Raw genomic sequence first — 21376 nt, 5'->3', positions numbered from 1 at the left:
TGAATAGGCTTGTGAAATGAAAAAGTTCAAGGTGGTGCTATGTTTTTATTCAGAGATCTAGGCAATGTCGGTCCAGCTACGTTACTGGTTTGTCAATACGTCGTCCTCCTGTCAGCTGAAGTTCTTGCTCACAGTTAAAAATCTGTAGCTTTCACCTCTGTGTGGCTGTCAAAGGTGAACTGAATGATGTACTTCTCTATTTTGGGCAGGTGGTGAGAGGTAAGTATTCGACCTGTAATGCTTACTCACTCCAATTGCAAAAGTAATGGGACTGTAGCTTTTCTGTAGTAGGTTTGCTCCACAGTTTCATTAACTTTCAGGGTATATATTACATACTGCTTCTGTGCAGCTCAAACAGGTGTCTGCCTGCTTGGCTCCCGTTTGATGCTCCAGTTTGCTGCCTTAAACCGTTACAGGCAGGCTCAGGCTGGCATAGACGGGACGCTTGCGGCTCACTTCCCCAGCTGCATTTGCACCTTTCTGCCCGCTCCGAAAGCTCTGCCCTGTCCGGTGGAAAGACAATCAGCCTGGCTGCCAGAGCTCTTCCTACAATCTCTTCAGTTTTCTGTGGCAGCTCCAGCCTTCTTGTCTGGCCTGCAGAAGAGAGGAAAAGCTCGGAGCTGAAAGCTGGCAGTAGCTATAGGTTGTAGCGGGATGGGGCAGAAGCGGAGTTTGCCCTTCTGTGTCACGGGCTGGCCGGGCTCTGGGCTCTTGGGCCCTGGAACTGAGTTTATCTGGCATCTGCCATAAACATTTCTTTCCTTCAGGAAGGAGGCAGTTGGGTGTGCAACAGGGTCTCGAACGGTCATCTTTTTGAGAACTACCAGTCATGTCCAAAGATGCAGTCTGAACTCCTACCTACCAGAGGCAAGGACTGTGAATGACTGGAATTTTCAGGCTCTGCTGAAATTCTGCTAGATTAGAATTAGCTGAATTCCTCCCCTAGCCCCCACTGCTGTGCTCTGGCCTGGCTTGAACACAGTAAGTTGCTTGAGTAGTCCCTCTTTAGATGCCATAATTGCTAGCAAGTCTTTTTGCAGTATCGAGAGCTGAAAGAGTTTGAGGGTTTATAGTGCAATTACCTCATCTTGACTCCATCCTCACGATCCGACAGCTCTCTTCATTCCTTTATTCTCTTACGTAGATGGCTAGTGAACTTTTTAATACTTGTAATATTTTTCAGTTATTACTGATTGTGGGTTTATTTATTTTGCTTTATGTTTGCAATTTTTTAAGTTGGATTTTTTTTTCCCCAGTCTTTGTAGGCTCTACACCTTTCCCTGTCTATGAAATAAATCTATGTTAGATGGTTATTCATGTAGATAAATTTGAAGCCTTTTCTTACAACTTCTTATTGACTGATGAGGTGGCAGGAAAGGAGTAATTTCCAGACAGGCACTGACTTGCTCCATTGTGAGAGAGAAGGATCAATGTTCAGAAAATTGCAAGTAGCTGCATAGTGCATCCAGCTGCTCTGCATTTGTAAGGACATTTTTCTTTGTTATAGCTGGCTTCATCTGTCTTAGAATTTATGTGAAGTGAACGAGCTGTATCAAGCCTGTAGGCCTTGTTTAAACAGCCCAGTCAGAGATTTATGATGTATATTATTGAGATCAATGTAGCATGTGTATCACTGTTAGGTGAAGTTTACTTCAAGCTTTCTGTGAGCCTTGATTAGCCCAAGATTTATGCAAAGTATGTATCGAACAAGGTAGGGCTTCACAGTTCAGACTGTTTGTGCATATTATCAAGATTGCCATCCCTCAGAAGACAATTCCTGACTCTTTAGCTCTATTCATTGCAGATACTATCAGGAAGTGCCTGGGATTGAGAGAGAATGCTGGTACTCCGCATTCAAAGGAGTCAGACTGGAACCCTTTTGCAGTTGCTCTTTTGTCTTCTCCCTCACTTACTTTAGAGCCAAGATACAATAACATTATAAAAACCATGTGGTGGCTCAGGAGAACAAATCTCACTGCCCTTGAGTGCCCAAGCAGGAGGTGACTTGCCCTAGTAATGCTTGTGATCTATGTCAGTGTATCACCTTCTGGCATCTGTGTGTGCAGCCACGTAAGTGCAGGTCACAGTCATAGAATCTCTTAAGTCATGTCATCCCTGTTTACCTCCACTGACCCTGCAATCTGAGTGTAAAGCCTTGATATTGACAACCATAATGTTTACTTTCTATGCTGTGCTTGATGATAATCAGACACAATTCTTAAAGCCTGTGCTATGCACAGGCAATCCTGTTGTCATGGGCAGCAGGGGACTAGGCAAGGTGCTGCAAAGAGAGAGATTTGTGGGTCTTTGCGAGTGACCAAGAGAAACAGTTAACTCTCTCCAACGGTATTGGGAGCAGACGCTTGATCCTAACACATGCTTATTGTTTTTGTGGTGCTTTGGGGATGGCTGGCAGGAGGGGTCTGGGCACTGTTAAGCTGCCATCCCTCACCGGCTTAGCATCATCAGGGAATGCAGCAATGACCCTTTGTTCCTGGCACCCCAACCTACGTCAGCTGACCAAGTGACAAAGGAAAAAGTCCTCTTGCCTCTGGACTTAGATGCAGTTGAGGCATCTCTCTTCAGGGAGGTTTCACAGGACCCCATGGGAATCTTGCTTCCCCTGCCTGAGTTCTCTTCATGTTGCATATTTACCTCTTTGTCTCAATACTTTCTTCCTGTAGTACTGAACTCTAAGAAAATACTACACTGCTCACAGCATAATTGCAAAACATCAAGAATTTATTAATTTCCAAGTAGCGTAGAGTCTAAAGTTAGGAGCTGTCTTCATGTTTCTTCATTCTCATTTTAAATCAAGCAAATCTATATACATGTTTTCAGACATCTGTATAAATTATGCAACCAAAGTCAGGGAGAGTTTCTTCTCCTGTTTACACACAGTATTTCCAGAAGCACTCGGAGAGATTCCCACGTTTCTTGTACTGTTTCCTGTCCTTGGTCAAGAAGCGGCCCAGCAAAGCAATTCGAGGATGATTTCCATAGGAAGTCTGTAGTCAAACAGCATTAGAGAGGTTACTGTTGGACGGTAAATGTTCCCAGTGGGAAAGTATGTTCTTTGCTGCCCCAGCTGATCACCCAGCCCTGTGTTCTGACTGGGGGAAGGAGAGATGGCTGCCCAGCATGTCCTCTGGTTTAGATGATGCACTAAAACTAGTCCCCGTCTTCTGCCTTTATATTTAATTCAGCAGACAAGTGAACAGGAATTATGTTTTCCATTTACCTAATGGTTCGTAACAAATCTGATAATACTGCATAGCCTATGTTGCAGTGGGTGTTGGGGGGAAATGACATGCAGCTAATACTGGTTAATGTGCTGGTCTGGCCTGGTGAAGCTGAAAATTTGCCTTTATTTAGAAAGCTGTTTTTCTGGGGGAAAAAAGTGGGGATCTTAGAATGGAATCCTTTGGGTTACTTGCTCTTTTCCCTCCCCTCCCCCCCCCTTTTTTTTCTTCTCCTCCACTGCTTATCTAACTGCTAAGTGATTCCAGCTTCAAGAACACTGTGGCATACTTTAGTCTATACTGTTTATGAAGTCTGTGGGTCTTAGATGATGTCTCGGTAACAGTTCCGTGTAGTTTAAAATGTGGAGTCTTATTTTTCTTGTTTCAGTGACAGATGGTCATTTACTTACCTCTTTGATATTTTCCCTTGGGTTGTAGCTGCTGGGACTAAGACCTGGTAGAGGGGAGACATAATGAAATGTTTTACCATTTAGAAACCGTGAACCTACACAAGTCTTTCTTGTGTACCGTAACACTATAGCCAGCAGAAGTCTTGAACTGGTTCAGAGGAACAGACAGAAAACCCTTTTGCAGCAGCACAGCCAGTTCTTCCTGTGGCACACAGTTCCAGCAGGATCTGGGACTCTGCAGATGCAAGCTGTACTGTCTTCTTCAGCAGGCATCTGTTATGTCTGTTGCCCCCCAAACCATCTATTGCTATTGATTCTGCACTTTCTGCAAGTATTGATGGTTTTTAAGATACTGTGCTATTTCTTTTTGTCTGCTAGCTCCTTCTAGGCCAATCTTTGCCTTGCCCTGGTTTTGCTATACAAAGGTTTTGCTAAACTGATTTGGAGACTTTTCCTGCTAGTATTGAGCTGCAAGCATGGCTGCTCAGCAGGTTTCCCCAAGGTCCCAGTTAATTATATGACAGCTGTCTGTTGCCTACACATAATGCTGTACTTCAGTAAATACCCACGAGTCGGGGCACAATATCTGTGGAAGCTGGACATGCAAACCATGGGCACTGTCCCATAAATTGCTGTCGTAAATCCTCACCTGCTTTGTTGTCTTCAGTCAGTGTGCCCAAGAGCTCTGGCAGAAACTGAAGCAGGGAAGTGCTTCCTAGGCTGCCCAACTGCTCTGGATTTAATCTCGAATCTTCATCAGCTGCAAATAGGAGATGACAGAAACAGACATACAGTAAGAGTCTTTTGCTTTGAATCCCTGTTTCAGTCTGTCTCGGATGACTTCTGATCAGGTCTGCTGGCCTCACCTGTTGAAGATTATCATGAAATCACCAGTCATCCATCCTCATTTAATGAATAAAATGGGGGATAGTTGGTCTTGTTTTTCCTTCCAAAGCTGTGAGAAAAGATAGCTTCCTGATGTTAATCTTGGACGCTCATTTCTCTGGCAGATCTTTCTTTAAGAAAGTTTTTTGACCGACAGCAGCCCCTCCTGTTGCTTGAGGAACTCACAACCTAATCCTTCTGGTACCCAGCTATAGACAACCCAAATGTGTATATAATTTTTTTTTTTCTTTTTTTTTAGTCCACATCTTTATCAACTACTTCCTATGCTGGAGCTTTTCTACGAATAAAGACAAAACTTCCTGTTCAAGGCCTATTAACCTGCTCAGTTTCCTGACAATTAAATGCAATAAAATTAGGGAAAGGGCAGGAATAAATGTAAGAAGTCTTAAAACCTATTTTGGCAGCTATGCTTCTCTGTGTATTTCAATCATCTCCCTCATTTAATATGTGTATCAGTACAGATATTATTACTTTTTCTGAAACAACAGATTGCTGATACCTGATGGAATTAATTTGTATGTGCATAAAGAATTCAGAATTCTGTAACTAGCTCGTGCCCCACCCCGAGGCAGGTTGCCAACAGGAGCCCTTAGCAGTGTTATACTTGAGGTAAATAAGGCTTTTGTAATCTGAGCAGTAAATTTCCTCTTTGCTAATATATAGCAGACATTCAAAATTGTGGGCTACGAGAGGGTGCTATTATGCAACTCTAGTTGTATAGATGAATATTGTTTTGTAGTTGTACTTTTAGATAATACTATGGAGTTTTAGTTGCTCTTACCTGCAGGGATGGGTGAGACTCTATAGCTCCTCAATATGAAATATATAAGAAAATAAACTGCTGAAAATAATCCCCCAACATTTCAAAAGCTTGGACCAAGATCAAGAACTTGAAGACCTTGGACATCCACATTGTTAGTTTGTTCACTGTATGAAAGGACAATTGCAAAGGACAGTGGGGATTTAAATGTAAGACTGAATAAGAATACTGTAACTTCCCTGTGCTATGTATAGACAATTCAAATCTCTAGCCTTGTATTATTTTTTAATTCAGAGCAGTGTTAGCAGGTAAATTTGCTTTGAGATTAAAAAAAAAAAACAACAAACCCAAAACCACCCTCTTTAATACAGAGTTCTACTTCTATCTTATCCAGCCTAGAGACTCTTTATATTAGCAAGGAAGATTTAATAAGCCTAATGGACATCTTCAAACAAATGCAGTAATTGTTATAGCCAGCTTGTTCACCCTATGATGTGATAGATGTTATCCGTACTGAGTCATGGCTGCCTGTAAATGCAAGTTACATAGTGGAAGGCTTGAGAAGATGCTGGCTTAGTGAGTCTGAGGTTTTCAAAGCAAACTAGGAACGACTGATATCTATAAGCCAGCACAATAGCTGTTGCACCTGCGAAGCAGGTAAGAACAGCCATTTTTTAATAGTCAGCTTTATGCAATAACTTTGGGTTTGATTTGCCTGTTCTTTCAGAACTCATTTCAGAAACTGTTCCAGCACAGGTCAGGTCTCATGGCCGTAACCTTCCAGACTCTGTTGTGCATTTTTACTGAGCCATTTCAGTCTTGACTTGTAGTATAATTTCAAACTTTGAGGAGGGCTTTTTCAAGCAAAGATTTATTCTTTTGCTGGACTGAATGGAATCTGCATTAGTGCGAAAAAATAGCATGCTCAATACATTGCTATTTTTGTAGTGTAAGACAGACTTGCCCGTTCTTGATCTAAGTAGGACTGCATTAATCTTTGCAGTAGGTTTCCCCCTTTTTAAATACACCTTCAGTTAAACATAGCTCATTTTAAAGCGTAGCAAGATGAGAGACCGTACAGCCAAGTTTCTTTAAATTACCCAATGCGTACTAATGCTGCTTCAAAGACAGACACTGTATATGCCAGCTTGCGTTCAGTGCCAGAAGGCTCGGATGCCTTTGCCTCCTGGATCTCAAAGCAGCAGGAAGAAATATTTAGGGCACCCAACCTCCCCGTTTTACAAGACTAGCACCCACGGATGGTGTCACTTGTGCTGCTGGTGTTCTGAAGATATTCCTGCTTTTTCTACAGCTGATCAGCACAGATAAAGGCCCCTTGGAAAGCATACCTGCTTCTCCTCTGGTTTTGCTGCTCTAGCCCCTGCTTTATGACCATTAAAATCAAAAGACTCTTACCTGAGAGTTGATAAGACATCTCACTGGCATTGATGATGGGGAGAGACGAGAGAGGATAGGAGAAGCCGATAATAATGAGACAGCAGAATACCAGCTTATGCATCGTTGCTGTGTTGAATATATTTTGTCTTTGTCTACCCCTGTAACTCGGAACTCCTGTCTGACTGTTGCCTCTGCTCCCAGATTCACCCGTTATATAGCCGCTCATGACCTCATAAATATCATCATGTTCTCTCCCCCCTTCAAAAAAAAAAAAATCCAATGAATTTATTGCCCATTGATTCTAAATGGAAACCACTTTGCATTGATGTAATTTTTCAAGGTAACAGTTCATAGACAATAAATTTACTGTCTTATAGCTTGGTGTACAAAATGGATATTATATCAAACCAAGCACAGTAAAGTTTATAAATCTGGCATTAAAAAAAAAAAGTAACTTCCAGTTATAAATCATGAGTTAACAAAAGGGTCAGACGTTGGTTGAAATGACCAGGGCAATAAGACAGCTGATTTATGAGCCTTAGCAGGCTTGACGCAAAGCATCTGATATGAAATGCACTTTTTTTTTTTTTTCATTTTGTGAGATGGATGGATGTGTTGTGTTGTATTTGGGGTTCTTGTGCCAGAAAAAGTAAAAGAGATGGGGAGTTAAAATATCTAGTTAATTTACAAAGAGAATGCTAGGGAAGTTCATTTTGGGGTGGGTTTTGGGTTGGTTTTTTTCCCCTTGTAGCATTTCACATCTATTTATTTGAGAAGACTTCATCCAGTGTTGCCCTAGAGAATTGTCTTGGCAGAGAAAGTACAGCCTCCATCTGGAGACTTGCTTGGTACATATAAACTACTTTGGTTGATATTAAACACAGGTCCCTCACTAGACTGGGAGACCCTTTTCTGTTTCACTTATCTTCTCTTTCCCTCAGTTGGAGCTACTTAATCCTGTGTCTGCTAACTAGGTTTTTTCCCTGTTTGCCTTTTGCTTTTATTTTATGCTAGCACGGTAGTTGCCATACGTAATCTCCTAACTTTAGTCTTTATTTCTCTCCATCTAGCATATTGTCTTCTCTGCTTACAATTTCATTTTTCATATCAAAGAGCAAGGACTGACTGGACTGCTCTGTCATCTTCGTTCTCTATGAAGTATCAAACCCAACCGTACAGAGCCTTGAAAATAAAAAAAGTAAGTTTATGACAATTTTCTTTCCTTTAGGCGGTGAGAAGATTATACCTGTTCAGGTTCATAATAAATTGAGGTTTGGTAATTTTCTTTCCTGCCTCTCTAATCAAATGTTTGTGCCTTCAAATGCTCTTCAAAATACTACGAAATCCAACTAATGTTACTAAAGTTCTTTCCCTATGCTGAATTGTGTGATAATTGTAAGTTGCAAAAGGAGTGAACTTATCTGCTTCCTTTTTCCTTTATTGACAACTCCTGTTGAAGATTAGTTTTTGTATTGTAAGTTCTGTGGCTCCTAGGCCTAATTTCAAATTGGCTACATCTGTCGTATAGAACAGATGTATTTCTGCTGCAGGTCTAATTCCAGGAGAGCATGCCCCACACATGCACGGTTAACAGGTTGTCCAGAAAAGCTGTGGACTCTGTGAATCACCGAATGGTTGAGGTCAGAAGGCACCTCTGGAAATCATCTAGTCTAACACCCCCTGCTCAAAGCAGGGTCAGCCAGAGCAGTTTGTCCAGGAGTGTGTCCAGTCAGGTTTGAATAGCTTCAAGGATGGAATGGGACAGAATTTCAAAACTAAGCTTGACAAGGCCCTGAGCATCCCCATGTAAGGTCAAATGCTCTGCTTTGAATGCAGAGGTGGGGAGTGGGAGACGTAAGAGAGGACCTTCAGAGGTCCTTCCAACCTAAACTTTTCTATCCTCCTGTGTGTACAGAGAGGTCTAGTATTGACTTATAGAATACACGCTGCAGGTGTCTGAAGTACAAATGGTGTTTCTCTGGATTTCTCTTTGCTGAAGTGAGTGGATATGACAAAAGAATTTCTCTACAGAATTAACCTAATACATTTTATATGCCTCTTGCCCTGTGCTTCCCTACGAGAGAAATAAGTACCTAGAGAGGAATTCTCTCCTCATCTGAGTCATGCAACTCTTCGTTCCAAAACTGCAGACAGTAATTAGGTCTGATTTGATGCATGATCTCACTGTTGGTGCTGGATGCTCTGTACAAATGCTTCTCCTTCAGTGAACTATCAATGACAATGGCATTATCAATATTTGCTCTGAGCATCCTCCAAGGAAAGCTAATGAAGCACTCTTCACAAGCAACTTATGTCCTTTGTCTTCTCTCAAGGAAGTCTCAGCCTCTTAGAGCCATCATGAAGTGCGTCATGTGGAAGTTGGGCAACTTGCCCGCAGCTTATTGCCTTTACTCAGATTTGAAGTTGTCACTTGGACACTCTTTCCTCTACCAAAATGTCAAAGGCATTTTCCTCAGGGGACAGTGCACACGTCATCATGCAAAGCAAAGAAACAGTTCATCCTAAACAAAGGTACAAAACCCTGAATACATGGGTGGGGGAAGTAAATGTGAATTGCACTTTGAAAACTTGGAAATTGATTTGCAAGAAATAGTGTTAATTTTTATCAAAACTACTCTTTTGTGGGAAAACTTTTTTAAGTTCCTATTTATGCTAATAGACTTGCTTTCAAGTGCTTCAGTTTAAAATAACAGGGCAGCAGCAGTCCAGATAAATTACTTAGCAAGCTCCGAATAGTAAGTATATGCTACCCTATCATAAAAGATTATCCTTAATTATCAGAAGAAACAACTATTCTTGGTTTAGAATGATGGCTCATGAAGAATAATTTGCTAATGAAGTCAAGAAAACTTTTTTTAAAAATAAGACACAACAAAACCAACCCAAAACACCCCCCAAAATTATCCACCTTCTATGTAGAATAGTAAGGATGAAATCTAATCTATAATGCAAAAGTTCTTTCCCGTCTTAACTCGTGTTTACTTATCATAAAGCACTTTATTTTAGTCAAGTATTGCGACACTTGGCAAAAGCAGAAATTTCAGAGAAGACGTGATTTAGCAGTAACATTTGTATGAGGGACTTCTTCCTAGGATATAAATTTTGGTGTAACTTTTTAGCTTGAATTTAGGTTGCATGAAGAGAGGTGTGCAGTAGAATGTTTTTGTATTGACACTGTAATTGCAGATGAGCTTATTATTATATAAATGTCCAGCTCTTCCTTGAATTTTACTAGAATTTTTAACTTAACATCTTGTTCCAGTGAGTTATACATGTTGGCTGGTGTGAGAGAAAAAAATATTTGCAGTGTTATTTATTTCCCTGCTAGGGCCTAGCGTATCATTTAGGGGTTTGGGGTTTTTTGCTTTGCTGTCACTGCTGGCTTAGCAGATATCTGTCCTCATTAACACCTAAGAAGTTAACTTTAACTTAACATTTCTCATTTTAGCTAATTATTCAGCTTCGTAACTTGATTATTAGATCTATTTTGCATACTGAAATAGCTGCCTTGTGAGATCATACGTGCAATAAGGGTTTTTTCCTGCCACTAGCTTGCATTGCCTTATGTATACTCCGCATTTTAGAGTGTACTGAAAATAGCCAGCTGTGAGACTGAGCGGATCAAAGGAAAAAACTAACCATAACTTGGGCACTTGCTGTTAACTTCCTTTTTTGAAGATGATGCTTCTGCCCGCTGTGCGCAAACTGTAGTGTAGCGCATGTGGTGTGTGTTCTGTATAACCAAATAGCACTATACGGTGCTATGTGTATTTGGGTACGCATAGTAGTATTTCTGTCTTCTGAATTTCTCTCAGTTATGTAAGATCTCTGAGAGGTTCTAACCTAGGTTTTCTTGTTCTGTGGTGGGTTGGAGGTGCATAGGTGAGTATGTGTGCTTAATCGAACGCATGCCTCTGCGTAAATGAAGATGGCAGGTCCGTAGGCCTTTCTGAAGATATTTTATTTTGCTACAGAATTGGCAAGTGGTCTAAAAATTCTCTAGTACAGGATCACAGCTGCCAAAACATTGCTCCTTTGTAGTATAGTTTCCACCAGTTTTGGGGGAAAAAACCCTCCTGATTTTTGGCCCTGCTGGGCTGGCACACTGTGGTCTGGGTATATTCTCCAAGTGAAGCTTGACAAACTGGTCCTTAATTCCCCTGTCCTCTCAGCACTACAGAATTAGCAGACTGAAGCTTCACACTGTTTGACATGAAGGAAAGTAAGTCTGGCATGACTGGAGCTTGGAAATACAGCACATCGATATCTTATGGGAATCAGATTCTGGATAATGCAGCCACAAACAGAGGAGCAGAGACCAGATCTTGAAATAAGGTTTCTTCCACAAAAAATGTAATGGAACTAACTATGCAATTACAGTTTATTTTTAAAACTGAAATTATGAGAGCAGGCGGTATAAGGAAAGAGAGGAAAGCTTCTGCAGCAAGAATGGAACTTTCTCTTTACCTTTCTCCTGTTCTCGCAAGGTATCCCAAATAGTCTGTTCAACCCTAATAAGAAATTATGGTCTGGACCAAAGCAAAATAAGAACTTCTTTGTCTCATTTTTCTGGTCAGCACACTGCACAGAAATGAGTGCAAAGCAGCCTTGCTGAAAGGCATAGGCTGTTGGTCAGTGACTATCCATACTTGCACTCTCATTTCATCAGTCCCAGGTATAGAGCAAGCTGGAGACTTGTGCTCATTTTCTTCAGAGATGCATGTCTGCTTCTGCAGCACTGCTTGCATTTGGAACCAGTAAAAGTTTCCAATTCGTGCTTCTTTGTTGCAGAGAAGTCTGTTGTGAGGCCTTTTCAAGGCAAAGGACTGGATTTTTGGAGACCTTCCAATAATCCAGAGTAGTCCAAATGAGCTCTGATCTGAGACACAGTGCACCAATCCTTTCCTTCCTGGTGTGGGGAGTGTGAAGGGAGAGAACTGTTGAGAAAGAGCTGGGATAGGTGAACACGTTTTCCTGTTTGGTTTTCTGAATAGGGGTAATTAACTTTTGGGTGGCTGTATTTTTTAACAGCCAGCCAGTGTGCCTCGACCAGTGACAGGTACCTCGTTTTTTCAGACTGCGTTTCAAAGAAAAGAAACCTTCTCTCTCTGCTCATGCTGGCTTTGTCCCTAGGTGGGTTTAAGGAAGCTGATAATGGAATTCCTGCCCCGGGAGGTGGCGCTGAGAAACCTCCTGAAAAAGGCTGGAGCGACCAGGGTCCGGGCGCGGGGCTTGAGTCCGGTGCCACAGGCAGTGCGGTATAGAATTAAAATTTACAAAAGACAACTAAATTGGGGAAAAGTAACTGTGTGGCATTGGTTTTGTTGTTTGGTTGGGGGGGGGGTTTCCACTTTTCTCTTCTGAAAAAAGGTCTTGTTTCTCTTCCCTTCTTGCATACGTATACATTTCTCAGCTAAAGAACTCTTGCCTTTCTTTGAAGAATGATTAAATAAGGTCAAGAGACTTTTACTCTGGAGGAATTATCCATACAATGTATTCCTTAGACATTAGTTTTTCTTGAGTAGCCTCACTGATAGGAGTCAGCATCACTGCTGGTGTTGGAACTGCATCGGAAGCTCGGTCTACTAAAGAGCACCATAACAATTATGTGGATCAGACTAAAGCAGACAGTCGGGTCAGGACAGAGTCTTCACTCTTGAATGGCTCTTGCATGAAGAGTGGTATGATCTGCTCTGCTTTCTCATTTAGTATGACCATCTTTTTCCTTCTCGTAATGCCTTTGCTGTCTTGGCATTTCTGGAAGCAGTCAAGACTTCTTCTCGTGTTAAGAAGCTTGGAAGGCCTGCCTTTGTTATCTGGTTTAACTCTCTGAAACCACAGCTAAAGCATTTTGTGCAGGATTTCGACATTTGTGAGGCTTTTAAGTAGCAGCCCCTTTGTTAGTCCATCCTTACGCCTTGTTCCGTTCCATGTACTAGTTTACCTTTCTTCTCCCTTCCTGCTTGTGCTCTTGTTACGGTCCTGGCACTGTTCCTCTGTCTGCAGTGCCCAGCCTTGTCTCTCTGTCTGCTCTAGGTGGAAGTCTAGGGAGTGGAAAGAAAGAAGGAGCTTTTAAAGGGAGGGTTCGGGAAGGTGCTTGCAGGACTCGGTCCTTGTTTCGGCCTCGGCACAGGACCATGGACAGGGAACACGGAGGGTGACACTGGGCGCTGCTGGAGCCCTTGTGGCTGCACAGGCACAAGTGTATTTATGGTGTATGAATCAATGAATATACCGAATAAAGCTGCTTTTTTTTTTTTTTCATTACACTAATTGTCTTCTCGTTTGGTGAGAAAATGGACATCCTCAGCAAATAGAGCTATGGAGTTTAGCGTTGTTTCCTGTTCCCCTCCATCCTTGAGCACGTAAGCTTGTTCACATCTCTGCCTCCCTGTGGTTCTGGTCTCAAGAGATCCTAACCTCCAGTCAGCCTTGGTCCTGTCCCTGCTGGTCCACGTGTCCCAGGCTGTCTGAGAGCATCTGTAGGGACGAACTGAGCAGTGGGGAATAGTTGCCAAACTAAGTATCCAGTGACGTTGCTGTATTTGTTCTCAGGCTGATTAGCTTGGATGATTCCCATCAGCTATGGTCCTTTGTAACTGAAAATACAGTGTATCATGTTGATAGCTTTTTTCTGAAAATGTTTAAATAACTAGTAGGAACCAAATACTACTTTTTATATAATTTGTGAGAGCGACATTATTCAGAAAGCAGTTTTAATTTGTATAGGCATTGAAACAGAACCCTTGCTCATTGTAGAGCTGAAGAGCACGAAGGAATAGCCCTATGCTCTGAGAACAAGATAATAAAAACTGTAGGTTGATATATATCATGACATTGTAGGGGGTTCATGTAAAACTGCTAGATCATTTTTTCTACTACTGTCCATTACTATACTATCTCAGCACAGATCATACACCTTTTATTTTATTATGATTTAATTAAATCAATTTTTCTCTGTCTGCCAGAGCAAAAGCACAGGCTGGAGGCCTTCAGCATGGCATGAAGATGTGTATGTGGTCTAGGGGATATATTGGGGAGCAATACTCACTGAGGTAGTTTTAGGGATTGCCTTGGAGAGAAGGAATCAAATTTTGTGCCTGCTATGCGTCCATAGCAGTTTTTGCTACAAATGATGGGAACAGCCATGCTTGAATCTTCTGTCAGAGGCAACTGATATGCTGCAAAACAAAGCTCACAAGTGCAGAACCTTATGTTCATTGTGGGTGATTAGGTAGCATGATGCTTTAGAAAAACAGCCAAACACAATGCAGGCTTAACGGTAGCCTTCTATCTGTATGTATTACAGTACAGACATAAAGACCTTACTAAACATAATTGAATGATTACCTTTGTTTGTTTGTTGTTGTTTATAGTACTATATAATAACCTGCCTTTTTCTGCAACTGTGGATCACGAGTACCTTGTATTCCTGTATATTCACAGTAGTTTTTCTATGCTAGGATATCTTTGTATCTTTTGACTTTTGCATAAGTACCGTTGTTATATAGAATACAGTATATTCGTAGTTTTATCAGCAGTAGATATTATAAATATTTTATTTAAAAAAAAAAAACAACAAACCAACAATAGCACAGTCTTCCTGAGGTTTAATTTAGGTTGTGATAAGAAATTATCAAGCTAATCCTGCTGCAGAGCTAGGTTACTGCTGCATGCTATGACATTTTCACTCTTGTTCTGTTCTTAGACTTAGACCATTCATTATTTTTTGTTAAGCGTATTATTGAGGGGTTTTCCATACAAATGATTTTCCTGGAGCCTGCCCACACAGACATCTATACAGCTGAGGATTTAAAGAAATGAACTTCAGCTTTAATATTTCTGTCTCCTAAGGCTTCGAGTGCAACTTTGAAAAAAATGGTATTACTAATGTCAAAAAGGGAAGCAGCAATACCCTGCTGATTCTTTTCTTAGTGGTTTGGATGATGGGGTGGGCAGGCCAGGCTGTCTTGCACTTTTTCTGGCTCAACGTGAAGAAGTGCAGAAACACTAAAGCAGCAAATCGCAAGAGACGGATGAGGCATAAGAGTTGTCTTCCAGATTTCCTTGCTTGAGCTTACTTCGTACTCTGTTAATTGCACAGTGCTCTGCCTCGTTAGTTTCTTGTTACAAACCATTTTATCAGAAACTTATTAAGATTTTGCTATCTTTGAAGATGGTGCCCTGTTTCATTATCTAAAAGAGCAAGAGGGTAAGGGCTTGCATCTACCGTGGGGATGGAACAAAGGCAATTTTGTCAGAGGTGTCCTTATGCTTTTCTTTATTTTTCTGTCCACATTTTCACATTTGGTGTACACATGTTCTTCCTGTTTTTACCACAGAGGCTTAGGATCACTTACCACTCTTAACAACTGATATTAGAGGACAAATTTCAGGTAGTTCTGTAGAAGTTCAGTGCGTGGGCAGGAGCCACTGTAATTAAAGAGGTATCCTAATAATCATTGGCATTTAACTGTCCAACTTAGCGTAGGCAGTAAATGAATAGCTCACAAAAGCAGACTTTAATTTTTAATTTTGCTTTCCAAGCGCATAATGTCTTTAATCTTTCACTACTTGGAGGATTTTTTGTTAATTAAATGGAATCTCTGCAAGCTCGGTGATTCACATTTCAGGACAAATACGTGTACTTAACAGGTGGAAAGTTGGCATAGGTCTCACTGGGCAACTTGAGCTTTAAAGCAGTTCTTTCAAGGTTATTTTGTAAATGAAAGCATGTATCTTGGCAGTCAGCCACGTAGAATCTTCCCTTCACTGTTTAAGAGATGGGAATTATTTGATAAACTGGAATCCGCTACAAGCGTTAACTGATTTTCTCTGTGATGACTGACTGACTTTCTGACTTATCTTGACTGGAGTGGAAAGCTTTCCCTGGGGATGGGAGTGATCAACATGAGTAGGAATTAACAAAGGTGAAGGAAGCAGGTATCAGATCTTTGTCTTCTGGTTTGGCAAGTTGAATGTTTCTTGCTACACTGGAACTAAGTAATGGGAGCAAAATCCCCTTTCCTGCAAGAACTCCCAAGGCAGATTTACGATATAAGAAGAGTTCTGTAGAGCAGTCACTATTTAACCTGTTACTCTTATTCCTGTACTACATATGCATTTTTTATGAGTGAGGCTTGTAACAGACAGGACCAACTGGTTACTGCTGAGCAGAGTCTGCAGAAGAGATATGGAAATAAGAAAAATTCACCTGTGCATGGAAGCATATGGTTTCCATCCTTGGAAGAGTGGGATTGGGACCTGTGTCACAAGGAAAGGATACATATCTGATGTGCTTGTTGTAGCACAGTCCTGTCTTTTCTCTTTATGGTCTTGCTGCCAGCTGTGTAGCTCCTTTCTTCTAATGTGCCGGAGAACCACCTGGTTAAGGAGAACCCTCATATAGCAGGAGGTGAAGGATATGTAAGACCAGGAGAGGAAATGCTGCAGATCTTTGCAAAGAACAACATTCGAACTAGCTTTTAGATGCCATTTGTGATGATCTTAAAGGTCTTTTCCAACCTAAACGATTCCATGATTTCTTCTCTCGTTCCATCCATTTCTCCACTAGTCCTTATGACAATCCTCCTTCCTTAAGCTGGAGAGGGTGATGGGAAGGTATTTCTGGCTGTTTGTAACTGCTCAGCTGTATTCTTGGCCTTTTCAGCTGAGGAAGTAGGTCGCTTTACAAAGCCTAGAGCATGCATATAGTATCCCATCCCAGCACCCATGTAGCTTTTCTAAAAATCCTCTACAAGACAAGCAGGATTTATGCTTAGAAGGAAATAATCCATTGCAAACCACCATCTGTGGAAATAGAATAGTGCCTTTGGGAAGCCTCCAAAGCCTTCTTCATTTACTCTACTCATTTCTGCCACCATACTAATGTTTTATTTACAGGATGATCTCTTTCTGTGTCATTAGGAATGACTGGAAGAAGGTGCAGAAACCGTTATATAAGGTAGGATAATTAGTACTGCCACAGCACAGTAAAACCTTTTCCTGTTCTGTAATTCCCTGAGGCATATTTAATCACTCTTGAGAAGCACATGAATGCTATGTGTTACAGCCTTGCTGTTCCATGTGAGAAGTATTCTGATTGTAGCCTACCCTATTGATGAATGCAGACATAGTGAGATGCAATGGCAAGAGAATATGCTACGGTCATATCTGCTGGCTTCCCGAGTAGAGCGCCTGTTCAGATTTCTAAATCCTTTGACTCTCAAGTTAAAGAAAAGAACAGCAGCTTCCTTTTCTCTTATTAGAACTCCTAAGTTTGAGGGAACCATCCAGCATTTTCTGTGGTTACATCTCTACTTCTATACGGTAATACAAAAAGATGCATTATTAAGGGTGGCTGTAACACTGATAATGTCAATCTCTTTTTGGCCTTCTGATGGGATTGTAGCTTGATAAGACAACTGTGGTGCTGAACTGCAGTGTTGCAGCTCCTCTGGAGTCGATGAAGTTTCTTCCTACCACTCCTTTCATATACCTGTTCGTTGTATTTTCCGTTCTCGTTTAAGAAAAATATGTTATGCTTTAGATACTTCAGTAACTTTTGCTTTAGGCATGTGTGTACATTTTCTTTAGAATTGTGTTCTACTCTTTCAAAGTTGCTCTAAAATTTGTATAAAGGTGCATTGAGTAAAAGTAGTGTGGTGCCTTTTCTTTCCTTTTGTTTTTTTCTGCCTGCTTACAGGCCTGTATAGTGTTCTCTTCAGGTTAAATGGTTTATACTTGTTCTAAATGGAGAGTATCAAAATATCAATGCTGTGAATATTAGAAGGATTTTTTTTTTTAATAGAAATGTTTCTCAAGTCTATAGTGTTGTAGCTAAAGGCAAATTGTCTCTTTCACCTCTCCATCTACGTTCTTCTTTTTCCAGAATTGCATTTGTTCTAAACCTGCTGAAATCCTTGTGTACAGGAGAAAAGAGAGCTAATGTAACCTAAGATTTGGTTTAAAACTGACTTAAATGGGTAACTTGGACAGTTTATTTCAGTTTTGAAATGGCTTGTTTTAGTTTGGATTATGTAAACTGAGAGTAGATTTAACAGGTTTAAGATACACTATGATAAGTCATCCTTAAACTGAGGTAGGTGTCTTTGTATGGGGTTTTGCACTTGGTAAATCAAATAAAATCTGATTTATTTCCTTAATGCAAACAGGTTAGACAAACAGGAGAGATTTTCCCTGATTTCAGCGGGTGTTCAGCTGGTGGTGTTTTTGTTTTTTTTTTTTAATTAAAATACAATCCAGTTTGCTTCAGAGTATTGCAGGAATAGTCTGCTGCTTTAACTGGCAGGCACCCAGGATCTAGAAGGTGAAAGGAAACATAGTAGGTGATATCATAACAAACTCTTGCCAAATTGAGGTTAGAGGGAATTTCCATTTTCTTTGTAGATGGTATTAAAAGTTCTTATTTACAGTGAGGGCAGTGACGGCATCCAACAGCTTTTTTCGTGCTAGTTCCAGGGATAGATAGGAGGATGCTCAGCCATCTGTTCCTGATGCACAGCTAACACAAACCCTGTGGGATGGAGAACCTCCTTTGGCAGGCTCTGAAGAAAGCACTGTATCAGGGAAGGCTTGTTCCTGACTGAGAGAACTGAGGTAACACGTGGTGATAGAATAAGACTTTGTATCATTTTAATAGTGAAACTTACTTTGACTTTTTATCACCTGTTTAAAAAGCAAGCGGAGTGGTGCAAGTTGCCTGTGTAGTACTATTTCCTATGTGTTCAGTCTCTTCAGAGTGGACCGTCTCCTGTGGAGGTATTTGCATCATTAGTGTTAGTATCAGAATGACTGTCAGGGAAGACTATGCTTCTATCCCATGAAGGATCTGACAGAAAGACTGAAAATAAGAAATCATATTCTGCTTTTAAAAAATGATATGATGTTTATATGTTTGAGAGGAGCTATTGCAGTTTCAGAGTCTCTATCATCCAGAAGTATCAGGCACAGAAATGCACAGGCGTGCCTGTAGAAGAGAGGGAAGTGAGAAACAGAAAGCCTTTTGCTATGAACTTTTTGCTTTCCTTAGCCACACAACTCTTACAAGAAGTTATGAAGCCAAGACATGTAACAAACATGGTTTTAATTACTGATGCCAGTAACTGTGCCAGGAAATGGTGCTGGTTCTGGAAGCAATAAAAAACCAGCAGGCTCTTCTGCTCAAAATTATCTTTAAAGAGGATTTGTCTCCTTTTTCCATGCTTTCAGAACTCTGCCTGACATCACCTGGGCCTCCACACACAGTCTGGCTAAAAGGACGCTTTCTGACTTCCAAGAAAAACAAATGGAAACGCAAAAAGCTTGCATCTGGCCTGTTACCTCATCCTCAGCCACCTGGGCTGCTTGAGAGTCGCCATGGCATTCCCAGTTCCTTTTTGCTTGCTACATAATAAATTAAAAAGACTGTTGAGAAAAAAGACATTCACAGAAAGCAGACAACACTTAGAGCTCAAAGACTTAGAAGGACTGATCTGCATTATTTCTACATGAACTGGTAAGTTTCTTCAGGTGTTAAAGAATCTGTATGTTCAATAAAAGCTCCCTGTGAAGCCAAGATGCACGTGATCTATCTATTATTTTTCCTCACCAAAAAATACTTCTTTTCCACAGCCCTGGTTCTGAATTACGGACAGTTAGGCTTTCTCCTTCCTTCTGCTGTAATTACCAATAGTCAAAGATACACAGTGCAGTTTCTCCCCCTTCACCCTTGCTGGATGAAGGATTTTATGGTGCTTAATATGCATGTGGGAAGGCTGTCATCCTCTGTGTTAAGAAACAGACAAATTCAGCCACAAATTCTGTTCAGGAAAGCTAGTAGAAGCTTAATTCTGATGACAATGTTTCTTTTAATCTAGCCATTGATGATCCCTAAATCGTACTGTGCAACGTTTTTACAAAAGCTTGAGAGAACAAAACATTCAAAAAATTGCATGTGGCATCCTGAATTATTTAGATCAGATGCCTACACCATTTCTGCTTCTGTGACTTGTATAGTAGCCACTTGTCAACCACCAATCTGCACATTATCTAGCTTTGACTGAAGTTTTATTAGCTGCCGTGGATTTTTTCAGGAGATGAAAGAATAATTTAAAAAGGAAAAAAGGAAGCTACAAATATGTGGCTTTTTTGCAGATGCAAACTTCCGAGCAAACTTAATTGATGAGTCTGCCCATTGCATTTCCATAGCATACTGCCAGAAGTGGTTTTACAGCTGTTTCTGCTACATGCATAGTGAAAAGAAGAATTTAAGCAAATCCTTTAGTACTTTTAAATAAAAATATCTATGTGGGGTCTAGAACGGGAACAAGCTTCTAATACATTTGTTCTATGTGATCACAGTGAAGGCAAATTCCACAACATGCAACAATTAATTATGTTCAAGGAAGTGCATGATTCTATGGGTATAATTTGAGTTCTTTATAGAAAGCCACAGTTCACAGAACTTGAATATTGTATAAATCTGAAAACTGCTAAACACTCCAACTATCTTAGTATTTACAGTGCTGCTTTTGTTATGAACTGAATGTCCTTCAAAATATACGCTGAATGCACTAACAAAATGTAAAATTCCAACTGCTATCTCTTTTTTCCAAGGACAAACCACCAGATGTTTTGAGTTTTTACAGGGATCTGTACATGAATTCTCATACCTTACATGTGGATTAGAAACTAAGCACAAGCAGAACTATTTTATCCTGTTCTAAGATACTGTCCACTAGTGCAAAGGTTGCTTGTTGATTTTATAAATAGATTGGTGGCTTTTCACGTGTCCTGTTCATGTCTTTAAGTTTGTGAACCTGACGTAATAGTCACTTAGTTCTCATGGTCGAAAGTACTAATAGAGAGGAGACTGGGGCTAGGGATGAAAAGAGAGATTTATTTAAATATACTTAATACTTCAGGCTTTGGTACGACATTTATTTTCTCACATACTGTTTTATATTTACTTGTACAGAAGTTTATCAAAATGTCTAAGTGTGGTTTGGTGAAAATAATCTGCTATCGTAATCTTCTGCTGAATGGAGAGACGGGCTGTCGTTCCTCAAAGACAAGAATAGCATTCTCTGAGTTGAAATCACATAGAGGGGGAAATCATCTTTTACATGACATATTGGTGGGTTTTCATTCTATTTTTTGCATAACATCTACTAAAGAAATAAAATACTTGGTTTTGTAAAAGGTTAAAAAAGGTGTTGCGAATACCATGATTCAAACATGCATTTTAAGACCAAAGTAACAGTAATCGATCAAAGAGACAGATAGAGTGTCTGATGTTAAAATCTTTCCAACCTCAGTTACAAAAATAGTACCAGAAATGTATCACATCTACGTATACCACATCTGCAATGTACATAATATATTTACATCACCTAAAAGATCAAAGTTGAATGATGTAGAACTGAAGGTGGTGCAGTCCAGCTGCACAGTAACATCTATTTCTAAGATCAAGTCAACCACAGCTTTTCTCAGTGTTTCCACTGCCTCTCTTAAGCCAATCACTGTAATACAACAGCAGAGGCAAGCTCTTGTGAAACACTTTGCAGCTCTAGATTTTTATGGCTTCCTCTCTCCTACATATAAGGTGTGCAGTAGTCAGGCCAGGTATCTGTTTCTAG

General features: G+C 40.5%; 1 protein-coding gene and 1 long non-coding RNA gene across 2 annotated transcripts; one reads left to right on the top strand and one right to left on the bottom strand.

Moving 5' to 3' along the window:
• Positions 1–2721: 2721 nt before the first annotated feature.
• UTS2 (urotensin 2) lies at positions 2722–6992 on the bottom strand. Its single transcript, XM_052792307.1, has 4 exons — positions 6735–6992; positions 4302–4412; positions 3653–3696; positions 2722–3008 (listed from the first exon to the last, which is right to left on the bottom strand). Exons 1-4 carry the CDS (start codon positions 6940–6942, stop codon positions 2892–2894), a joined length of 480 nt encoding a protein of 159 aa, XP_052648267.1. The 5' UTR covers positions 6943–6992; the 3' UTR covers positions 2722–2891.
• Positions 6993–7300: 308 nt separating this feature from the next.
• Positions 7301–20816, top strand: LOC128144035 (uncharacterized). The gene is made up of 4 exons (XR_008235960.1): positions 7301–7914; positions 9050–9248; positions 18969–19254; positions 20716–20816. It is a non-coding gene; the product is annotated as an uncharacterized LOC128144035 (long non-coding RNA).
• The last annotated feature ends 560 nt before the right edge of the window (positions 20817–21376 follow it).

The sequence above is a fragment of the Harpia harpyja genome, chromosome 7 (genome assembly GCF_026419915.1).
Source record: "Harpia harpyja isolate bHarHar1 chromosome 7, bHarHar1 primary haplotype, whole genome shotgun sequence".
NCBI lineage: Eukaryota > Metazoa > Chordata > Aves > Accipitriformes > Accipitridae > Harpia > Harpia harpyja.
The sequence above is the reverse complement of the archived record's forward strand: the minus strand, read 5'-3'. Positions and strand labels throughout refer to the sequence as shown.